The 20,764-nt window shown below is 31.8% G+C and overlaps 1 protein-coding gene across 2 annotated transcripts; it reads right to left on the bottom strand.

Annotated features, from left to right (window-relative positions):
• Nucleotides 1-2,602: 2,602 nt before the first annotated feature.
• On the bottom strand, nt 2,603-20,629 carry LOC128176460 (atlastin-2-like). Of its 2 annotated transcripts, XM_052842828.1 has the most exons (14): nt 20,530-20,569; nt 17,293-17,304; nt 15,108-15,343; nt 14,711-14,845; nt 14,210-14,314; nt 13,871-13,921; nt 10,325-10,387; nt 9,015-9,107; nt 8,386-8,524; nt 7,920-8,047; nt 7,092-7,148; nt 6,254-6,325; nt 5,525-5,956; nt 2,603-5,105 (listed from the first exon to the last, which is right to left on the bottom strand). In XM_052842828.1, exons 1-14 carry the CDS (start codon nt 20,552-20,554, stop codon nt 5,007-5,009), a joined length of 1,647 nt encoding a protein of 548 aa, XP_052698788.1. In that variant the 5' UTR covers nt 20,555-20,569; the 3' UTR covers nt 2,603-5,006. The 2 variants fall into 2 exon arrangements, with proteins under 2 accessions (XP_052698788.1, XP_052698789.1); XM_052842829.1 differs by lacking the exon at nt 17,293-17,304 and having other exon boundaries at nt 20,530-20,629.
• Between the last annotated feature and the right edge of the window lie 135 nt (nt 20,630-20,764).

Genomic DNA, 20,764 nt, shown 5'->3' with positions numbered 1-20,764 from the left:
ATTCCCGTTTTTCATTTGCTTGTCAAGATTTCTGATATCTACCACCCCCATCCCCACCCACCACTTTTAATTCGCTTCCGACGCAATTGATTATTATCCTGCAGATCTAGATCCCGTCTTAAATAATTTTGCTTTCATATGAAATTTTTAGCGCAACTTTGAATGAAAAAAATTCTACTTTCCCTACCTACTGACCCAGAGTTTAAGCAAAGATCGAGTTGGCAATGGGAGAGGATTGGGTATTTTTCAGAGATGACCAAATAACTGGTCACGTTTTGATTAATATGATGAAGGGTAATAGTTCTTAAAATATTTGCTCTCTCTCTCTCTCTCTCTCTCTCTCTCTCTCTCTCTCTCTCTCTCACGTCGCTTGCTACAAGAGACAAAAATGGAGTCAACGGTCAATAATCGGATCACTTATCCATCGGTCACAGAGCCATCTTAATTTTCATCATAATTCTTCTCTCCAAGGCATATTTTCGTTGGTAATCAGGATTCTAATTTCACATGATACTTCCCCGACTCTTGTTAGTCAGGAACAATTTATTTAATATTCTCCATTGCTGTTAGTTATTAGTACTCTAGACTGATAAACTACTCTAGACTGATAAACACGTCCACGCTGGAACTCTTTCCAGTGGAAGATGAATTTCAGAGCCATTCATCGTGTTCGAAGCGGAACCAAATAATGTAGCATTGTGGGACGCAAGTATTCGTCGATAATTAAGAGGCTTATGGGCCTTAATGGTCCCCCGAACCAGCAGTAAGACAATTCTAAATACAATGAAATTTTTTCGGGGGGATCGTGTTGAGTATCTTATCCAGAAGTAATTTAATAAGTGTGAATATATGTATGCGTTTTAATACATCTTATATACATATTGCATAAATACCACCGTGTAAATCCTCTTGTAATGTTATAATTGTGCCGACATATTTTGTCAAAAAGACGTGATTTTTTGTTTGTTTGAAACTTACATGTACATGTATTTGCGTTGGTTTTTCGTCTCAAACTAATTGTCGCATGCCAGTATCTTGTTCGATGACCATTGCAAGAAAATATTCTTTCATAAGTGACTGGTTTAATATAAATGTTGAATATTCATGAAACTTTTTTTTTCTCCGATCACATCAAATTCAGGTTGACAGTTTGTCAACCATATGTTTTTTTTTCTTTTTACAATGTTTTAAAATTTATTTTCCTTCGCATCAACATTTAATAGTTTCATCCTCAAAGTAAACCTTTTTTTTACAAAGCATATCATGTATCTCTCTAGAATATGGTAAATCAATGGACTTGAGTTGGGGGTATATACCCCTGAGAAAATATAATTATCTCTCGTCTAGCGCATATAATGTGTATGAATATTCATTATCTCCCTTTGTCTTACACATAATAAAGTGTATGAAAATTCATTGTGCAAAGAAAGAAAGAATTTGGCAAAATACAGGGGAAATGATGACTTTTATTCAACAACAAATGATATTATTGACAGTTGACACTACACAGTCTTACATACAAATGGCAACAATTCACACATGTACTCCTAAATGTAATGTGGTAAATATTTGTCAAAATCAACATTCATTCACAAGTCAAAGTAGACTAGCAATAATCTTTGCATAATTAAGCAAATCTTAAATTATATTAGCCTCAGCTCATATCTTTCAACTAGCTTATACAGTAGAAGTATAAGTGATAAGTTTCAGCTTTAATCCCATTGCAATTTTAATTTCTGGTAGGAAAAAATTAAATCATTGAGAAATACCATTTCATTCACTGACAGTACTAAATCCATCCAGCTCAAAAACCTGATAAGGTTCTCTCCAAATACAGTAAAGACAAATCATATCCATACTGGCCTAAGTTTATTATTATAATACTGGGCAGTAGAGGATGCCAGAATTTCTTTTTTGATATTTCAAAATGAGCCTTCAGATGATTGAAAAACTTTACATAAAATATTTGAAGCCATTAACAAAAAAAAAAAAGGTAATGGGGTGTTATACTTTAGATGACAAAAAAACCCCAAAATTGCTATTATCAATTCTAACGTAACAATCTATATATTATTTAAAGAATACATTGTATTTCAAAAAACGTTTTTGGTTTTAGTGTTGTATGCCAAAGAAATTTTCATAACATGAAACTTAACATGTGGTTAAAATTAATTTTAATCAAATAATTTTTTAAGTTCTTTTCCTATGTTTAAATACGGTACACAGACTGTATTAAACAGTTCATATTACACAAAAATGAAACAAGCATTCACCTTTCTCTATGCCATTTTTTCTTCCATGTTTATGTTACCTGTAATTCTTCAAGAAAACAAACTGAGCTTTCAATTTCGTTAAATTGCAAAACACAATATTACCCAGTATTCAACATGTATAAATATATGGTCATCCACAGAAAATGAAGTAACCTAACAAATAACACAGTTACGGTAATTAATAGAGCCATACATAGCCGTGTATAAAACATTTCCCACCCTGCACCTCTGTAACAATTTCACAGTAAACACTTGTCATCATATACATGTGAATAACAGTGCAAAATCGTGATCTGTCGCATTCTTGCGTGATGTATAGGCGGCTTATTACAGTCTACATGTTTAATCTGATATCTAACAGTGTTATGTTTCTCACTGCAAAATTGTGTATTACATGTAATAGCAAGTGCAAATAACGCCAGAAAATAATTTGTTCGTAAAATCAAGCAACGTTTTTCCAATTTCAATTCAAGCACTAGGTGGTTGAATTTTTAAGCTACAAAAAAAAAAAAAAAACAAAAACAAAAACAAAAAAAATGGCACCACAACTCATTGTGAGAAGATCAACATTATAATCTCGATTTTGACGGGTCTAAATTAATTAAGCACTTTGCTTATCGTTAGATGGAAATCAATTCCCTAATAGTTCTAATTTAAGCACAAAAAAAAATCCCTTCACACTTCTGTCATGGCAGAAAGTGTAGTGTAACACTGATTACGCCCAGATAATCACGGTTCATATTACAGTACATAGTACATTAGTACTACTGCTCTGATAGTCAGTACTAGTAACTATAATCCATTTTTTTTTAGAGAGTACTTGCAGTTGGGCACAACACAAGAACAAAAAATGAATTACTTAATATTACATAATTATCAGAAATACTGTTGTCACAGAAAATCAATGGAAAAAAGAGAATAAGAAACAACTAGAGTCAATAATTGATAAATAGTGTGAAAGTTCCATTTATAGCTTGGGTGGCTCTTATTTTACTACCGGTAATCTATCTGTTTTGATCAAACTGAGATGTTTTTGTGTCATACCAGCATCCCTGAATTACTGTTAGACTACATTTTTTACAAGAGTAATCAAATACATGTACTTGATACAGGTGAATGCATCAAATATAGTGTTCACAACTGGCATGGATTAAAAAGTTGCCAATTGCACATTTACAGTTAAATACTATTGCTAGCTTGCCCATGCACTCAGCATTTTCCTTTTCCTTTTAATAATTACAATATCCATATGACTGCAGTACCTTATAACAGAAAAAGTGACTACTACAATTTTTGTACACGAAAATGTACATCATAAATAAATTAATAATTTAAAAGTTTCGTTTACAAAACTATAACAAATGTTCTTAAAAATTACATGCTATGATCGGTGCGAAATAACAAGTTCAGTATGACATGTATGAACATACGTCTTGCATGAAAACTTCATGAAAAAAAAAAAATATTGACCAAACACCATCAACTTAACATGGATACAGAAAAACCAGACTACAATTCTGACATTTGTCATAAAGGACATTTGTAAGTACTGTAAATTCCTAATTAAACATGAGTAATTTATATCCGTGTAAAATCGGGAGAAGCGCCTGTCGCAGATGTTAGAATCTCGTCTTTATTTTCTTAGAGTTGGGAACTAAAGGAAATATGGATTAATGTTCCGCGTTTGCAATTTTATATTCTCGCGATTTGATACAAAACAGCGGGATCGCGGAATAAAGTACTCGCGTAAAATAAGGAATTTACAGTAAGCAAGTGAAACCTATGCACAAATTCAATATTTAAAATAACAAATTCTCTGGAATCACTTGACATATCTTGGCACAAACAAAAACAAGCACTTACGATGCTTAAAGGCTCTTTGCACCAAAAGCTAACAGAAAACATCTTTGTAATTTCTATTTTCACATTTGAACACATACTAGTACTTCCAACTTAACAAATGTTCAAAAAGAAAGAAATAATAAGTTTTAAAGTTTGTTTTTTTTTTCAACCTTACAAATCTGTCCAAAAGAAATTTAATATAAAAACATCTATATTTACATTAACTCTTGCATCCATTACAAAAATAATTTTTATATGCATTAAAAAATTTCATTCCCCATACCTGTATATGTAAATTGCAATACAAAAATTCACCAAAACATTTTAGTAGTAGAAATACAAGGTAACAACATTGTAAACCTCCAATTTTTTTGTGAATGAATATTTAATTTTATGTATGTTAAATATTGAAACCTGAGTTTTTGTACCTATCGTAAAAAATGAGTACCTCTCAAAAAATAAGATAAATTTCATGAAAAAGGAAAAAAAAAGGTTTAAAATTTTTCAAATAAAGGTCTTAAAACAATCAAAATATGTTTCAATAACATCTTTGTAGCCTAATTTTAAGTAAAATCAAACAAATGAATTAAATCTGAAAGAAAATTTAAGTGAAATGAGAGAAATATGGTACCATAATAACCTAAAATCAATAGGCTTTCATATTCTCATTAAATCTTTTTTTGATTGACTAAATTTACTAAATATGAAGCTTAGAAAATAAAAGAAATACATGTAATTTGTCTTTAAATTACGTATGAAACAGAGGGAAAATCTGCAGTTTTTGAGGGGGAGGAGGAATCAGGATGAAGCCATTTGGTCGGAGTCTCGTTGGATATTGTGGAAATGCTGTACATTCCGTTGCAGGATGACACAACCGTCTACAGACAGTGTCTAGTCTGTTTTCGGCCTCGTCTTTTGTTGTGTTGTCTGATGTTTTAAAGCTTGCTGGACGCCTTTCTGCATCATCTGCATGTACACCTGACTAAGGCCCTGCAATTATATAAAAACATCCACATTAATAATATAAATTACAATGTCTCCTCCCTTCCTACTTAATTGCATTTACACAAAAACTTTCTCATGTAACTGCACTTTTTACAGTGTGAGTTTGAGACTATCTTCACAAACATGTTATAATAGAGGAAAAACATTATGAAAAGTGCACAAACCCTTTCAGCTAAACACATGTAGATGATGTACAGATACATATACTTTACATATAATAAACTATCCAAGCCAGATAATGCACAGGTACATCTTCTTTACATATAATAGACTATCCAAGCCTAATAACATGACCTGTGCCTGAAGGCTTAACCATATGAACATACTAGTACATAGGTAAACTCTGTATACATGTATTTGTACAAACCAGAGAAATTTGAAAGTTGGAAAATTAACTGACGAACCTTATCCCAGATGAACTCCGCGATCTGATCAATCTGCTGCCCTACTCCCACGTGTTCTCCACTGTACCTCACATAAATCCACATCACCAAAAGAATGAGGAAAAGTCCCAGGACCAAGTTCAGTAAATTGGCGAATGACTCGATTCCCACAATCCCAAACACACCGGACATGACGTAACAGAAGGTCATGACCGTAAATAAAACTGCCGGCGTTCGGGCCGAGCTGAAAATGTTTTTGCCATCGTTGTGCTTTTTAAAGTTTTCGTACTGCTCGTCAATTTCTGCTTCGAGCCGTTCCAAGTACTGTTTGCTGAATTCCGCACCTCCCATTTTGCGCGTTGATTTGAAGACATCGATGGAACTCTGTTTACACCGAAGATGGTCCTCTTCCAGACGGTCTGGATGTAGATATGGCTTGTCACCTCCACACACCTTCATAAAAAAAAAATATTTAACCAAAGCACCTCTAAAAGGATTATCAACTAGATAAAATTATTCCCAATTTCAATCTTTGCTAAAAATGTTCAATGTTCAACCTAATAATAATAAGTCTGTTTCAATTGACAGACTTATTATGATGGCTAAAAAATTATACTGGATAAAGTTAATCAGAAAATTCTATTAATTTCGGTAAGAATAATTTGATAATCTTATATTTGATATAATGAGAATAGAAATTTTGCACATGTATGCACATTTAAGCTATAGGCCTAGGTTCGGTCAACTCACTGTCTCCATTCTCTTGGAATAATCTGACTTTGCTGTTGTCACTGCTGCCAAATTATTAGCTTCTGCTGTGGCCTATCAGGGTGAAGAAAAATAACCAATTATAAAGTAAATTTCTTGAGTCACATTGTACATGTGTTTTGTGATGCATGAAGTAATTATTGGAATATCAACAATTAATTAGAGTTATACATGTATCTGAATGTAGTTACAACTCTGTAGATTCTCTTAAATTCATAATTCAAATTTAAACTTAAGTTTAGTGATTATGTATTTCCTTAAAATTTACTTTGTCTCTAAAATTTACACTCCCTGTAACATGGACTTTGTCTCAATGATTACATTACCTGTAACATGGACTTTTTCTCAATGATTACACTACCTGTAACATGGACTTTGTCTTAATGATTACAATACCTGTAATATGGAGTTTGTCATGATGATTATACTACCTGTAACAATGACTTTGTCTCAATGATTACACTACCTATAACATGGACTTTGTCTTAATGATTACAATACATGTACCTGTAACATGGACTTTGTCTTAACGATTACAATACCTGTAACATGGACTTTGTCTCAATGATTACAATACCTGTAATATGGCATTTGCCTTAACGATTACAATACCTGTAATTGGACTTTGTCTCAATGATTACAATACCTGTAACATGGACTTTGTCCCAATGATTACAATACCTGTAACATGCACTTTGTCTCAATGATTACAATACCTGTAACATTGACTTTGTCTTAATGATTACATTACCTGTAATATGGACTTTGTCTTAAAAATTACAATACCTGTAATATGAATTTGTCTCAATGATTACAATACCTGTAACATGGACTTGGGCTCTGGTAACTCCTCTCCTTGGTATATTTTGATATATGCCTGTGGAAGCCAAACCAAACCACTGATTAAACATACATGTAATAATCAATTAATGTTACGCTTCATTTTTCTATTCTAACAAATTATTACAACATTTGATTGTCAAAAGATAATACAATCTCTAAAGGTGTTATTATCTTCTTTTTCATTACACAATTAGCACTTTATTGCTAGTACAATTAACAGTTACATACTGTAACATATGCAATACCATATATAAAAGATCTACCCATTTAAGCAAATAATAAAAATATTCTTGGCGAATCATATTGAGTGTTACAAATTCAATTAAATATCAAATAAAAGCACTAAAAATAAATTATTTGCCTAAAAATTTTGCGAGGTTCATTGTACATGTATTTAACACTTCTGGCAGTCCTTCATTTTTGTTCATGATTATCTTTTACATAGGCTAAAATATTAAACACAGGTAAATCGCAAAAGAAAGTGGCAAATAAAATATTCTTTGCGCCAGTGTTAACTTAATGAAAACCTCCAGGGAATGTTCTAATCTAAATGGTCAGTAACATCTTTATGTTGAAGTACTTCAAACATACTACATTTGGCTGTGTATTCTATTTAACGCTTTTGGAGGAATGCGGCTTCCACTAAATAAAGTACATCACTAAATGTCATGCGTACATGTATAAGAATGGTCACATTCAGAAATGTGCTAATTCAAATCCACGCCAACTTGTTCAAAAACTGATTTCCATCAAATATCATACACCCCAAGTATAATATGTTTACAGTAACAAATTGGTCACTTACTTTGAAATACTCCATCAGATCTCGACAGGTGACCTTGCTTCCGTTGATCTCCTTCACGATCAGATTATCAGGATCCAACAACAGAGGGATCAGCACCCTCAGCTGGTCCTTAAACTCACGCTCAATATCTGAAAGATTTGTTTACATTCCATTAAGATATCAACCAGGAAATGTTATCATTGGTAAAGTTTAACGTGGGCTCATTATAATTTGTAATGGGTCATTTTTTCACGGTTTTCCAAATTGAAATCCTCAACAAATTATAAAACACAGAATTTTTATTTTAAAATCATACAACCCCCCCCCCCCCCCCCAAATCAAGTCCCAATCAACTCGTAAATTTGACAACCCCAAAAAGTTGGCCCCCACAATCCACAGCATTTTCCATTTGTTATGATATATTAAAATCCCTTCTTGTATCTCATGGAATCTGTAAACTAGCTGTAAAGCAGTGAAAAAAACTAACCTTTTAATTTTCCCTCAAAGTGGGGATTTGTGGCCACATTTAACCCAGGGTGGGGCAACAGGAAACAGCTGATTTCTTCAAAACAGGAACGAATGTGCTGTCTTATTTGTTTGAGTTCTTGGTGCTGTTTATCAGATATCTATACAAACAATATGGAAATAAAAAATCCAGTGTTGAGTTCTTGGTACAACAAACGTTAAAATAAAAGTTGTTTATCAAGCTAAATAACATTATTCATGTCTGATAATTTGGAAGATGCATGTAAAATAAGTGTGTTGAAATTAATGAAACTATGTGACAGCAATATCTTTGAACATTGAATCGCATACTGTATGAGGGTTATTTTCACCCTTCTGAATATGCAAATACTTTCGCTCCATCTTGAATTCGCCCAGACGCAGTTGTTTAAAAGGATATAATTTGAGCCAATACATTTCGCCTAGTTATAAATTCGCCCATAGACAAGGAGGACGAAAGGGGCGAAAATAAAACAGATGCAAATATTTCCCTGTATACAGTAATTATAATATGATAGCCTTACTCATAACTGCATCAAATTGGGAAGAAAAACATCAAACCTATCAATAGTAGAAAATGAAGTATTTTAATCAGCTAGTGCTCCAGTTTACCTGCAGTCTCTTTTCCAGGACTTTTCTCCCTCCTGCGACTCCATACGGAGATTCGTACGGGAAACTCCAGTCCCTGACCAGGAACATCAGACACTGAAACAACAGGGGAAATAACTCAGTTAATGACGACAGCTTCTTTGATAGAACTTAATCAACTTATGTTCAAATTTACATGCCGATTTCATTTATAAAATATTTTACTTTCTAATTCAATACGTAGAATACTGTGGTTCATTAACATTTTTGTGCTCCAATTTTCCTGGATTTTAAGTAAAATTCAGTTTTGAGTGTACATAAATTTGTCAACATTACATTCTCCTATTGACAAAAAAATGTTGTCACATTTTGATAAACATACACAAATCAATAACAGTGATATCCACAAAAAATGGTGTTCAAACTGGAAAATATTTCATTTATGATAACTCTCTTTGGAAATGGTGGTGACATAATGTAAATTTTTCCCTCAGATATTCAGATGAAAAACAGTGTCATCAGATTTTCAATTCACTCTTTGGTCATGTTTCTTCTTTGAAAACAAACTTTTTTTTAAAGAATGTGATATTCCTTGTCTTTCATAAATAAATCTAATTACAAATTACAGAGTTCTAATTTGATAAATTCCTAAAAGCTTCAAAATCCATAGTGTAACAAAATACATCCTTCATTTCTGTCATTAAAAAAAATCTGATGCTTCCTGATATAAAAGACTATTAGAAAAAAAAGAAGACCAAAACATTTTTGATCAAAGGACCCAAGATCCATCATTCAGAATAATTGAACATGGATTCCCTTCCTCACACCATGAGCATACAGGAAATTATATTGATTTAATGGGATATCCATTAGACTTTGTAGACAAAAGCTTATTTCCTGGTATGATTACATGCTAATTAATGTTTATGTAAATTCTAACCAATTTTTCTTCTTAATAGACTTGACTGAACAATTATAGCAGACTCTGACTGTATAGAGATGATATAAAACTACAAATCAATTTCTAACTCATGTTCAACAACCAGTTCTCTCTCTCTCTCTCCCCTCTCTCTCTCTCTCTCTTCCAAGGTAAAAAATTTGTTTTGAAGTAAATTTTCTCAAAGCTGTTATAATCACTTTATTGTATACAAATGTATTTGATTGTTCAACTTCAAATAAAAAAAAAAAAAAAAAATTCTAACCAATTTTCTGCTCTCTTCTGCTTGCCTTATACTGTTTTAGTAACAGAAAATATTTGTACGAATTCAAAACTGTGAAATAGAAATAAAAAAAATAACACAGACTAAGTATTCCACACATGTCTATGTATTTACCTGGAATGGTTTGGACACATTGTCATTGTCTTCTAATGCTAACCTTCCATATTCTGTGAAGAGCTAGAAATAAATAAAAATCTACATAAAGAAGTTGACAGCACAAAATGAACTGCTTAATTAATCACTTTTTTAATGGGAAAGAAGGATCAATCAATATTGAAATTAAAGAAAAGTCAGTGTCCATTAAAACTTATAAGTTATAATCATTTACATGTACATAAAGAATGGACAGATTAAACTCAATGATTGGAATAAAAGACCACAGGCCCACCAGCCACATAACTCACATATTACCAACTATACATTATTTCCAACTTGTACTCTAGTTGAAAATGAGAATTCCTTCCAATTATCAAAAATATCATCAACAAAATTCAATCATAAACAAAATTTTGATATGATTGTATGTTATTCTAGCTATATTTGAAATAATGTCAAATCCCCACAAATATTATTTGGGTTGGTAATCATGGTAATCGACAAATTTTCATTCCCACAAAAATTACTATTTCAATAGTAATGTCAGAAGTTGTAACATCCATGTTCTTCCATAGATTTTTAAATGATTTATCTACACATAAATTTCTCTTTTTTTATGAACTTTGATCAGTGTGTATTTCCCCTTATGTTTGAATTGGAAATCTGTGACATTCAACTTTCAATACCAGGCCAAACCTGATCACAGCGTATGAACACAAATAAACACGCATTTTAAATAGATTTATTATTGGAAGATCAAATGAGATATTCAAACCTACATAACCAAATGATATGTAACTATGCAAAATAATTGTTAAATCATATCTATTTGTCAATAAAAAGCACTTTTGATGTCAAAGTTTCTTGCACTATGTTTTTAGCGTTGGAAGCAATCTAAATACTGTGTTACATGGGTGTTCCATCTATTATTCATATCCCTGATAAAGAGAGTATATAATGACTTCAAAGCCACAATACACAAATATTTTATAAAAATATACATGAATATAAATCTATAATGAATGCTTATTTTTGGATAATTATCATTGGTCCTATAACACACCAGAACATGTCGACAAATTATTTATCTATCATCAACGCTAATGTTTTGTATTCAATTTGTCTCCACGGCCTGTTGTGTTATAGGATCGACGAAATCCAAAAATAAGCATTTGATGCCGAAACACACATGGGACCTCTTTCCTGAATATTGGCCAAACTCAAATCTGCTCTATATGAGAAAGCTTGGTTCATTAATATTTTTTATATAACTTGCAGATTGTTAAAATAGAAGAAGATTTCTCTCAGACTCCACTTTTTTACTAATTCATTTATTTTTACATCACGGAAGGGCACCTTGATCTTCTTAAACATTCCAGAATGCTTTGATATAGGTTAACTTTTTTGGGAGACTGTGAATAATATTATAATTAGAGTTAACACACTGACATACATGTGATCAGAAAAGCTCACTTAAAATTTTAGTTCAGGTAAGCTAAAGGGAATGCTAAAAAGAATTCTTTAAATATTTCTGAAATATTTAAAACATTTCCTCAATTCCTCTTTAAATATTCAGTCTTAGCTGCAATAATGTAGCCCTCTCCCGATTTTTTTTTTTTTTTTTTTTTTTTTTTTTTTGGGAGAGGGCTACAACTCCATAGGATCTCCGTAATGGTGCAAGTGCGGGAGTGATTCACTCCCGCAACGATTTCGTCTCATATCGTTTATAAATGACAATAACATTTGCATTTCTTACCTGAACTCAAAAGTTGTAGATGTCTATGGCATAAATTAATCCAAAAATATCAAGTATAGTCCATATATCGGTTATTTTTCGTGTATGTCAACAACGAAAGTTGAATTTGTCCGCCATGTTTACTGACCTTGACCGGTTTTATTTTTGGACAGCCAATGAGAATTCAGGAGCGGATCTTGAACTGAATATAGGAATTCCCCTATTTTAAACATAGTTTACGCGGTAAATATGAATTTTCCATTATATACCATTTCCTTAAATGATGTTTTATTGATATAACGAGGTAAGATAGATTATTTACACTGACATTCACGTTATCAAGCCCATCAAAACTCCAAGCGTACATCCCATAAAATCACGCGAGAACTGTCATGGCTGCTGAAAAAGACGACTGGTAAACATGCTGATGTGTTTTATCTGGTTTTGGTTTATATACGGTAAATTTGTTCAACCTGAATTAAAAAATCATTTTATTTAAAGGAAGTCAAATAAAAAATCGATCTTTTCAGACCGAAGTCAGCCGCATTAAAAAATTAATTTTGCACCATTACGGAGATCCTGTGGAATTGTAGCCCTCTCCAGTAAACATCAGATATAAAAAATCGGAGAGGGCTACATTATTGCAGCTAATTCAGTCTTTGTCCCAAATGCTGACAACATCCGGAAGTTTAATGTAAACATTAATTTCAGTGTCAGGATCAAGTCAGCATAAAAATGACATAATGCAGTTGGTCTTTTTTTTTGTACTGGCCAACATTCATATTACATAAATCATTTGGATAATTATTTTACATATTATTTACAAAAAGCTATTTCTGTGATGTTAAACCTTTGTCAATTAATGTAATTACATACAATCAATTCTGTTACAATGCAAACATTTCAAACTGAGCCCTTGATTGAACTATCAGATTGTTATCCATAATAAAATTATGAATCAATTAGAAAAGCTTTCAAAAATGGCATTACATTTTCCTTATTGACATGCATGTTTAAATATGTACAGTACTTATTAAACCAAAGCAGTTTACAATATTTCTGACATGTATTTACTGAAGGTATCACAACACACGTTTACCTGGTGTTTGTTATGAAGACTACCAATTTGATTGGTCATTATATTTATAGAAAACCTGTTCTACAGGTATTCTCGTATAAAGGTACGCACGATTTAGTAGAGAATTGAGATTTAAGTCATTCGAAAGCTCTCTCTCTCGGTGCAATCAGAAGTTTCACCACCCACCCGCCCTCACAAATAGTCATAAATGTTTGGTTTTTATTTAAAATATATATATTTTGCTAAGATGTGTTGTTTTGTTTTTGTAGATAAAAAAGAACACAAGAAAATTGATTTATGTGATTTGTATACATGTAATTATTAAACTGCACTTCTGAGAGCGCTTCTGCATCTATAAACGTGTTGTTATTTTTTTCCATAAATTATTTATGTTCGTTTGAGTGGTAGGGAATAAGACCATAATTCAAATATAATATCTACTGTTGATTTCAGACAACTTAATCTCAGTTGTCATGTAATGTATTGTTAAATCATATCTCAATCATGATCAACTGTTCTCAATGTTGAGAAACCGTGACATATTTCAAACCTGTATGTTCTATTGAAATAATATGGAAAAAAAAAGAAAGATATTGCTAAAAATTTCGCACACTGAGAATCTTTTCAAGACTCTAAAAAAAGATCTTTGTTGTAAGCTCCTGTGTAAAGTAAAGCCTGTGTCTGCATTCCCTTCCATCCATACCTTACTAACAGAGCATGCCTACCAGACCAGCTACAGGTAAGTACATACCTGTAGGTGTTGTAGGTCATCTTCCTGGATGTTATGAGTCAGATTGAAGACCTGTTAATGAAGACAAATGCTTTAGGATTGAGGATAGACTGTTAATATTCAATAATACAGTTGATTGGTAGAATACAAGATCATTAATAATAATAAACCGAATCATTTGGAAAATTAAAGTCTGTGTACTTATAAATAGTAGAAAAACATTTATTATAATATATAAATTAACACGTTGCACAAATTATGTGCCTTATATCCAGCCAAAAGAATGTATACTTGGCAACTCTAAAGCATCTTCTTTTATAAGTGTACAAAATGCACAGTATCTCAGAAAGTAGGACTAACCTGAACAGAACTAAGCATGGTACTTAGAGCAAATATGGTGGCACAGTCCCTGACTGTAGACTCACTGTCAAAAGCTCCCTGTGTGTCCATTAACAGGACAGCAACCTGTGAAATTATGAAATCAAGGTACTGAAAGTACTGAAATACACATGGTATATTTACTGTTTAGAAGATGCACATATGATATATGTATGCTTGTATTTCTTTGGTAAAAACAAAATTGGAAGGACTTTATGCTAATACATTTCTGCTATATATTGTTTCTAATATTAATACAACACAAGCTGGCAAAAATCAATCAATGAGTGAGTTACAACAATTGACATCAATGCAAATAATTGTAGAAAGATGTAAACTGGAAGTCACAGTATTTTTAACCAATGCAGCAATATATCTTGTATTCTTTGTAATTGACTAACCTATCTTACACATAATAACAATAAATCTATCATCATATTGTTCCTTCAGCAAATATCACTTCTTATTACAAAAAAAAATTACCTCTTCCCCTGAAGGAGTTTTGCAGATAAATGGTTCACTCCAGAGCAAGATTCCTGTCGTCTCTCGCTCCGACCCCCCTCTCCAGGTGAACCCTTCCAAAGGGGAGTCATCATCACCTAGCCAATCAGGCTGTCCCTGAAAGAAAAGCAAATAGAAACTGAAAACAGAGAATACAGAGTTCTGTTTTATTTCTCAATAAAAAACTGTAGATAATCCACCTAAAACATCCAAAGAGTCGTTTTATAACTTTGGTACTGCATTTCACCGAAGAAAAAAATAAAAATAAACAAAGCAATGTGTTAACTAGAGTTTAGTTTTTTTTTTCAAATTTTAAACATGCAGTGTATACATTAAATAACAACCTTTGTGACCCAAATTGAATGGCTCAATTTCATACCTCTGCACTAAGATATCTCAGGAAGAAATCCAGCAGGAATGACTTGCCCTTCCTGAAGGCACCGGCCACAGACACAACCACCACTTTCTTCTCCTGAATCCTGGGATCCAGGAGGACTTTCTCCAGTTTCTCTTCATCGAGTTCAAAGACGTGTAGCGTCTTCTCCTCTTCTTCCTTGGTTGTGGCCCTGATGATCTGTAGTGGTTCCCCACTGAGTCGCAACCCGCTGGCCGACACTGTTGGGGGAAGAAACAAAAAGTTTGTAAAACTACATACCAAAGTAGAAGGCAAATACGATATGACCCAGTTTACAGTATTCATTATGAACATGAGTTTTGCTATAGGTCCCATATTTCAATGCTAATAAGTAAACAAATGCTTATGATCAGACTTTAAAACAAAACCACAAGAACAAAAACAATACACTTACACCTTTGAAAAACCAATGATTATAGTTATTATAGTAGTGAATTAAAATAGTAAAAATAGTATTTTTGCAATGTTTGATGATACACTAGGTAATTACTGTCACACTGCCCCATAAAACTTACAAAGTGCAAGTTGTTTTGTTGACAATACATGTATGTCTAATGCAAATCTAAGTCTCAAAACACTCAAATTTGTCTCCCATAAAAGTAAGAGATTTCAATTTATTTTTCTTAAGCCATCAGAACATGGATTTTCAAATATTTTAGTGCTTATCTACCGTAATTTAAATTGTGCATCACTTACTAAGTAAAAAAATTACTTAATTGACAACTGAAACTGATTAGTAATATATAATTACCAATCATTTTAAATTTGAACTGTCCCTCATTCTCTATCTTTGAATAGAAATAGCACTATTAAATTTGTAATGAAATCAATATACAACAGTTTGTCACATTTTGATGCACTTTTTTAAAATTTGTGACCAGACCACTTTCCCTTCTGATGTTCTTATTATAGGAATACAAGTACATGTACTTAGTACTCAATCCTCTTACACGTCCTCTCTGTGCATTCTGTTTTAACCTTATAAACCTGCATCATGCCATGAAAAGATGTCTTAAATGTAGTAATATAATAAATGTAATACTATAAATGATGCTAATAATCTGATTACTTAGTTAATTAATTAAGTCTTGCTTTTGATCAGCATAACATGTACATCAGTATCAAGCACCACTGTCTGACAGTGAGTCCCAAATGTTGAATGTTGTGATATATATTGATATATATACATGTAATTATATACAAGTATACAGCATAACAGTTTTAAAAATTGCATACACACCAGATTAGAACAATTTTAACAAGACCCTGGACTTTCAGTAGGACTTAAAACTATCTTTTTCTTTTGTCAAAACAAGTTTAAAATGATGCTGGTTTCAAGTGAAATACTGTAGAAGCACATGTTTTTGTTGGGTTAAAATTTTGTTGTTTCTGAACCAAATAAAATTTTGTTGGCGTTTAATTTTGTCACATCGTTATTTTTTAAGTGTATATTGTATCGACTTATTTGTTAATACCTTGGTTAAAAATTCGTCATGGATTTAATTTCGTTGATTTAAACTGCCAAAGAAAATAACGAAATTAAATTCTAAACAAATATTTCTGCTTATACAGTATACACTGTTTGTGTAATCTTAGTTCTAAAGCCAGACAAATCTTGTTGATTTCAAAGAGCCTTGGCTGAATGGCCAGCAATGAAATAGACAGGCTTACATCATAATGATGTTTGACACAACTACCCAAAGTTCAAGCTCTTGTTAAAATGGTTCTATCTTGAGAATAAGCTGACTTATTTTGAAATTAAATAGGGAGCTAAATGATTATTCTTTGGATTGGTTTAATTTTTCAAAAATCAGTTGACCCAAAATGACACTGCAAGAGAAGGTTTGTAAGTGTACCTTGTTTTGTTTTTTTCAAGATCAGCTTATGATCAAGATAATAATTGTATATATCGATCAGTATATAAAGAGAGAGAGAGAGAGAGAGAGAGAGAGAGAGAGAGAGAGAGAGAGAGAGAGAGAGAGAGAGATGCTGTCTTTACAACTTAACAATTAAAACAAATAAATGAAATTAAAGCTTCATAATCTATGAAGAAAAGAAAAAGAGAAGGCAAAATAGGTTATTATTTCAACAGTTAATTAAGCTGAAACTCTTGAAAAGCCTAGAATGTTAACAAAGAAAAGTGTATTACCATTTTTTCTTCCTGAAGACAAAAAGAAAGAAGATGTCTAAATTCAGACAATATTAATATATCTAAAAAAAGATATTAAAATGTCAGAAATAATAGCAATTTCTAGCATAGCATACTATATACTTTGGTTTTACAAATATTCATGGGCATTAATTTTTTTTGGATTAACTGAAAATAACATTTTAAAGGATATATATATATATATATATATATATATATATATATATATATATATATATATATATATATATATATATATATATATATATATATATATATATATATATATATATATATATATATATATATATATATATATAAATTTGTGGCAAATGATTGTATCTACCGGTATACAATATGTTATTAGATACATTGTATTGCACTTCAAGAACATTGGTATGCTAGTTCTTTTGATTTGGTTATACATGTACTGATTTTCCTTGGTTTAGTTAAATTCAGTTTTTTGAAATTACCTAAATTCATGGATAATGGTCTTATCAAATGCAAGTGACTTGATCAAACATCCTCAACTGTGCATCACGCACATAAAATAGAAATCATTATGATAATTTTTATCAATTAATAAGGTTAAAGAGCGGATCGAGATTTAGAGAAATTTTCTCTATTAATAAATATAAACTTGTCAGGTATTTTTGGTTTAATTTTATTTTGTTTTTATTATTTGAAAGTCAAATATGGACCTGAGAATATTTGTTCAGACCTGTAAATTTAAAAAAATCAATGGTTCACTTGATTGACCAGTGATTTAAAAAAAAACAAAAAAAAACTCTGGGTTCCTTTACCTCGTTAATTGGCTCAATCAGTACAATTTTTAAATGCAACTGAAACTTAATAGTGTAAACCCTAATATTTCATTTCTTTTTACTGCTGATTATTCATTCTCTCATAGTATTGTAAGATCATTTGGTCAGAACATAATGACACAAAATTGCAGCACAAAGGTTTAGGCCCCCAAATCTGCATGTGTTAGATATATTTAATTTAATTTAGTCCACATTATGTACAAGACTCTTAGTAATTATTTTGGGTATAGTAAAAGCTGAACGTGAATTGTAACTGTGCAATGCAGCATATATGCCATGATACTGATTGATTTCTCATTTCCAGTATCAGCAGATTTTAGTTATTGGTACTGCATTCTTTATACCTGCTAACTGGCCAAGAGATTGAAATGTAACTAAATATAATAATACATTAAAAATTACGAAGGAATGGAAAAATGAAGATCCAAAAAATCACTCTGAAATAAAAAAACCCCATTTTCACAGAAATTTTTTTGCATGGAAATATGGAAAAAATGAAGTACCTGCAACAAGTTAACAATCCGTGATAGAAGATGCTTATACATGCCAAAAATTAGTGCTGAAACGAATACCATAAATCAGTATTCGAATATTCGTGAGTGCTATTCGATTCGTATTCGAATATTCGTAGACGTCATAGACAATGTATTAAGCATATATGATAGTTTGTAAATACTAAGTGGGTGTATGTGTAGACTGCTTAAACATGTCAGTTCGAAGTTGACACTTAATGCATGAGTATCTATTGAATATATTGGGTGCGCATTTAATTTTTAAGCAAATAATAATATAACGATTTTTAAAAAAATTTCATCAACTACAATCAAAAGAGTTATTACTTCTTTAATAATTTACTGCAGTCCTGACTCCTGGTTAATGTTATTTATGTCTCTGATGAGACCGATACGTAACTTCGTAAGTCAGTCCAAATATTTCCGCCATGTTTGATATAGTATTAAACAGAAAACTGATAACGCTCATAACTCCGGAAATGTTCTGTTTATTTAAAAAAAAACAAATTATATCGAAGTATCTTTTAAAAAAAGCTTTGGATGTACCTTTCTATATTAACTCTCCGTAGCTCACACTCGTTCAACCAGTTAAGCAATTTTTTTTTCTTCAGCGTCTGACATGAATTGAAAAATCCAGAATGTTTGTCTCCGTTCGATCTAAACCCTGCTTTTACTTTCAAGGTAAACACGCATGGCGGAAGAGTCTATTACTGGGTTAAGTAATAGACTCTACCAAGCATGGCAGTCATATATGGCTTTATATTTACTTTCGTTCCGAGTAAAATGAAATAACACGATGCTGCATAGTTTACAGTGCTTGATATGGGTGTTTAACATGTGATCGAATATTCGAATGCTAAATATACATCCGAATATTAGAAATTTACTATTCATTCGCAAATATTCGAACATTCGTTTCAGCACTACCAAAAATAGATCTTAAAGATGCCAAAAATCCATTGGTGTCTATTTTTTCAAATTTATGAAATGTCAATACACCACATATATGCACATTTGATATTTTACCTTGCAAATACTGGCGTGCGACCAGTTCTCACCGAGTGGCGAGTACCATTTCTCGCCAGTACATTGTGACATCATTTTATCAACACATAAAATTATATATGAAAATGACGTCACAATGTACTGGCGTCTGACAAGAAATGGTACTCGGCAAGAATTTGTTGCACGCCAGTAGTGTAAGTGTTTAGAAGACCAAAATGCCATGTTGTAGTCAAATATGATTGATGCAATTGCAAGTATGTTGCATTTTATTTAATAAGCACAAGCAAATATTGCAAGCTTGCACAAAATCCCCTCGGCTCTTGACAACCAGTAGAAAATTCATTTTTTTTAAAACTCATCTACTGAATATTCTTTTGAATGTTTTTTTTTTCCACAAGGCATCTTAAAAAGGCAAAGACGAGCAGAGTGAACCTCTAAATATATCATCACAGTCACCTCAATTGAGATATTATATATTTGTATACTTTGAACAAGTGTATAGAGAATTTCAATCTCAATCACTGAAAAGCGTAAAAAGTCCAACTATTTTGTAATTTACCTTTTTAAGTCGAATCCTTTCGTGTTCGAGATAACAAGGTTTGACTGTGTTATTTCTGTTAATCAGAGTTCTATATATTTCAATTGAAAAGGAAGATTAAATGTGAAATGGAAATTCAAACAATATAATCCGATTCTTTTCAAATATTCTAAACGTATGGAAATAGGGCCTATCGTGATGAAGTGCAACAGTAGCAAGAATTTGGGTCACAGAAGCCAAAGGACAACTACAAAATCAATATTTTTTTCAAACTGACAATCATAATCATAAACAAATCATTGACTTTCGCACAGATATGCGTATAATTGTAAAATCAAAACCCTGAGAGGAATACTACCTGGCGCTGAATTGTCGTTTGCCATTTGGTTTTGATTCCGATGGTAAAATGAATGATTTGTAACTTCCGCTCTGAAAGGTTAGGAATGAAAACACCAGAGAAGTTCCGACTTCCGTAATTCTCGCGCACTGACTCGTGACGTCACGCACTATTTTTGCCATACGAACCAAAATATCATTGAGCAAGAAATTTTAAAAACTTTATTAAAGTTTATTTTTACTCTATCGTATGTATT

Source organism: Crassostrea angulata, chromosome 3, assembly GCF_025612915.1.
Source record: "Crassostrea angulata isolate pt1a10 chromosome 3, ASM2561291v2, whole genome shotgun sequence".
Taxonomy (NCBI): Eukaryota; Metazoa; Mollusca; class Bivalvia; order Ostreida; family Ostreidae; genus Magallana; species Magallana angulata.
This window is presented reverse-complemented; position numbering and strand designations above follow the sequence as displayed.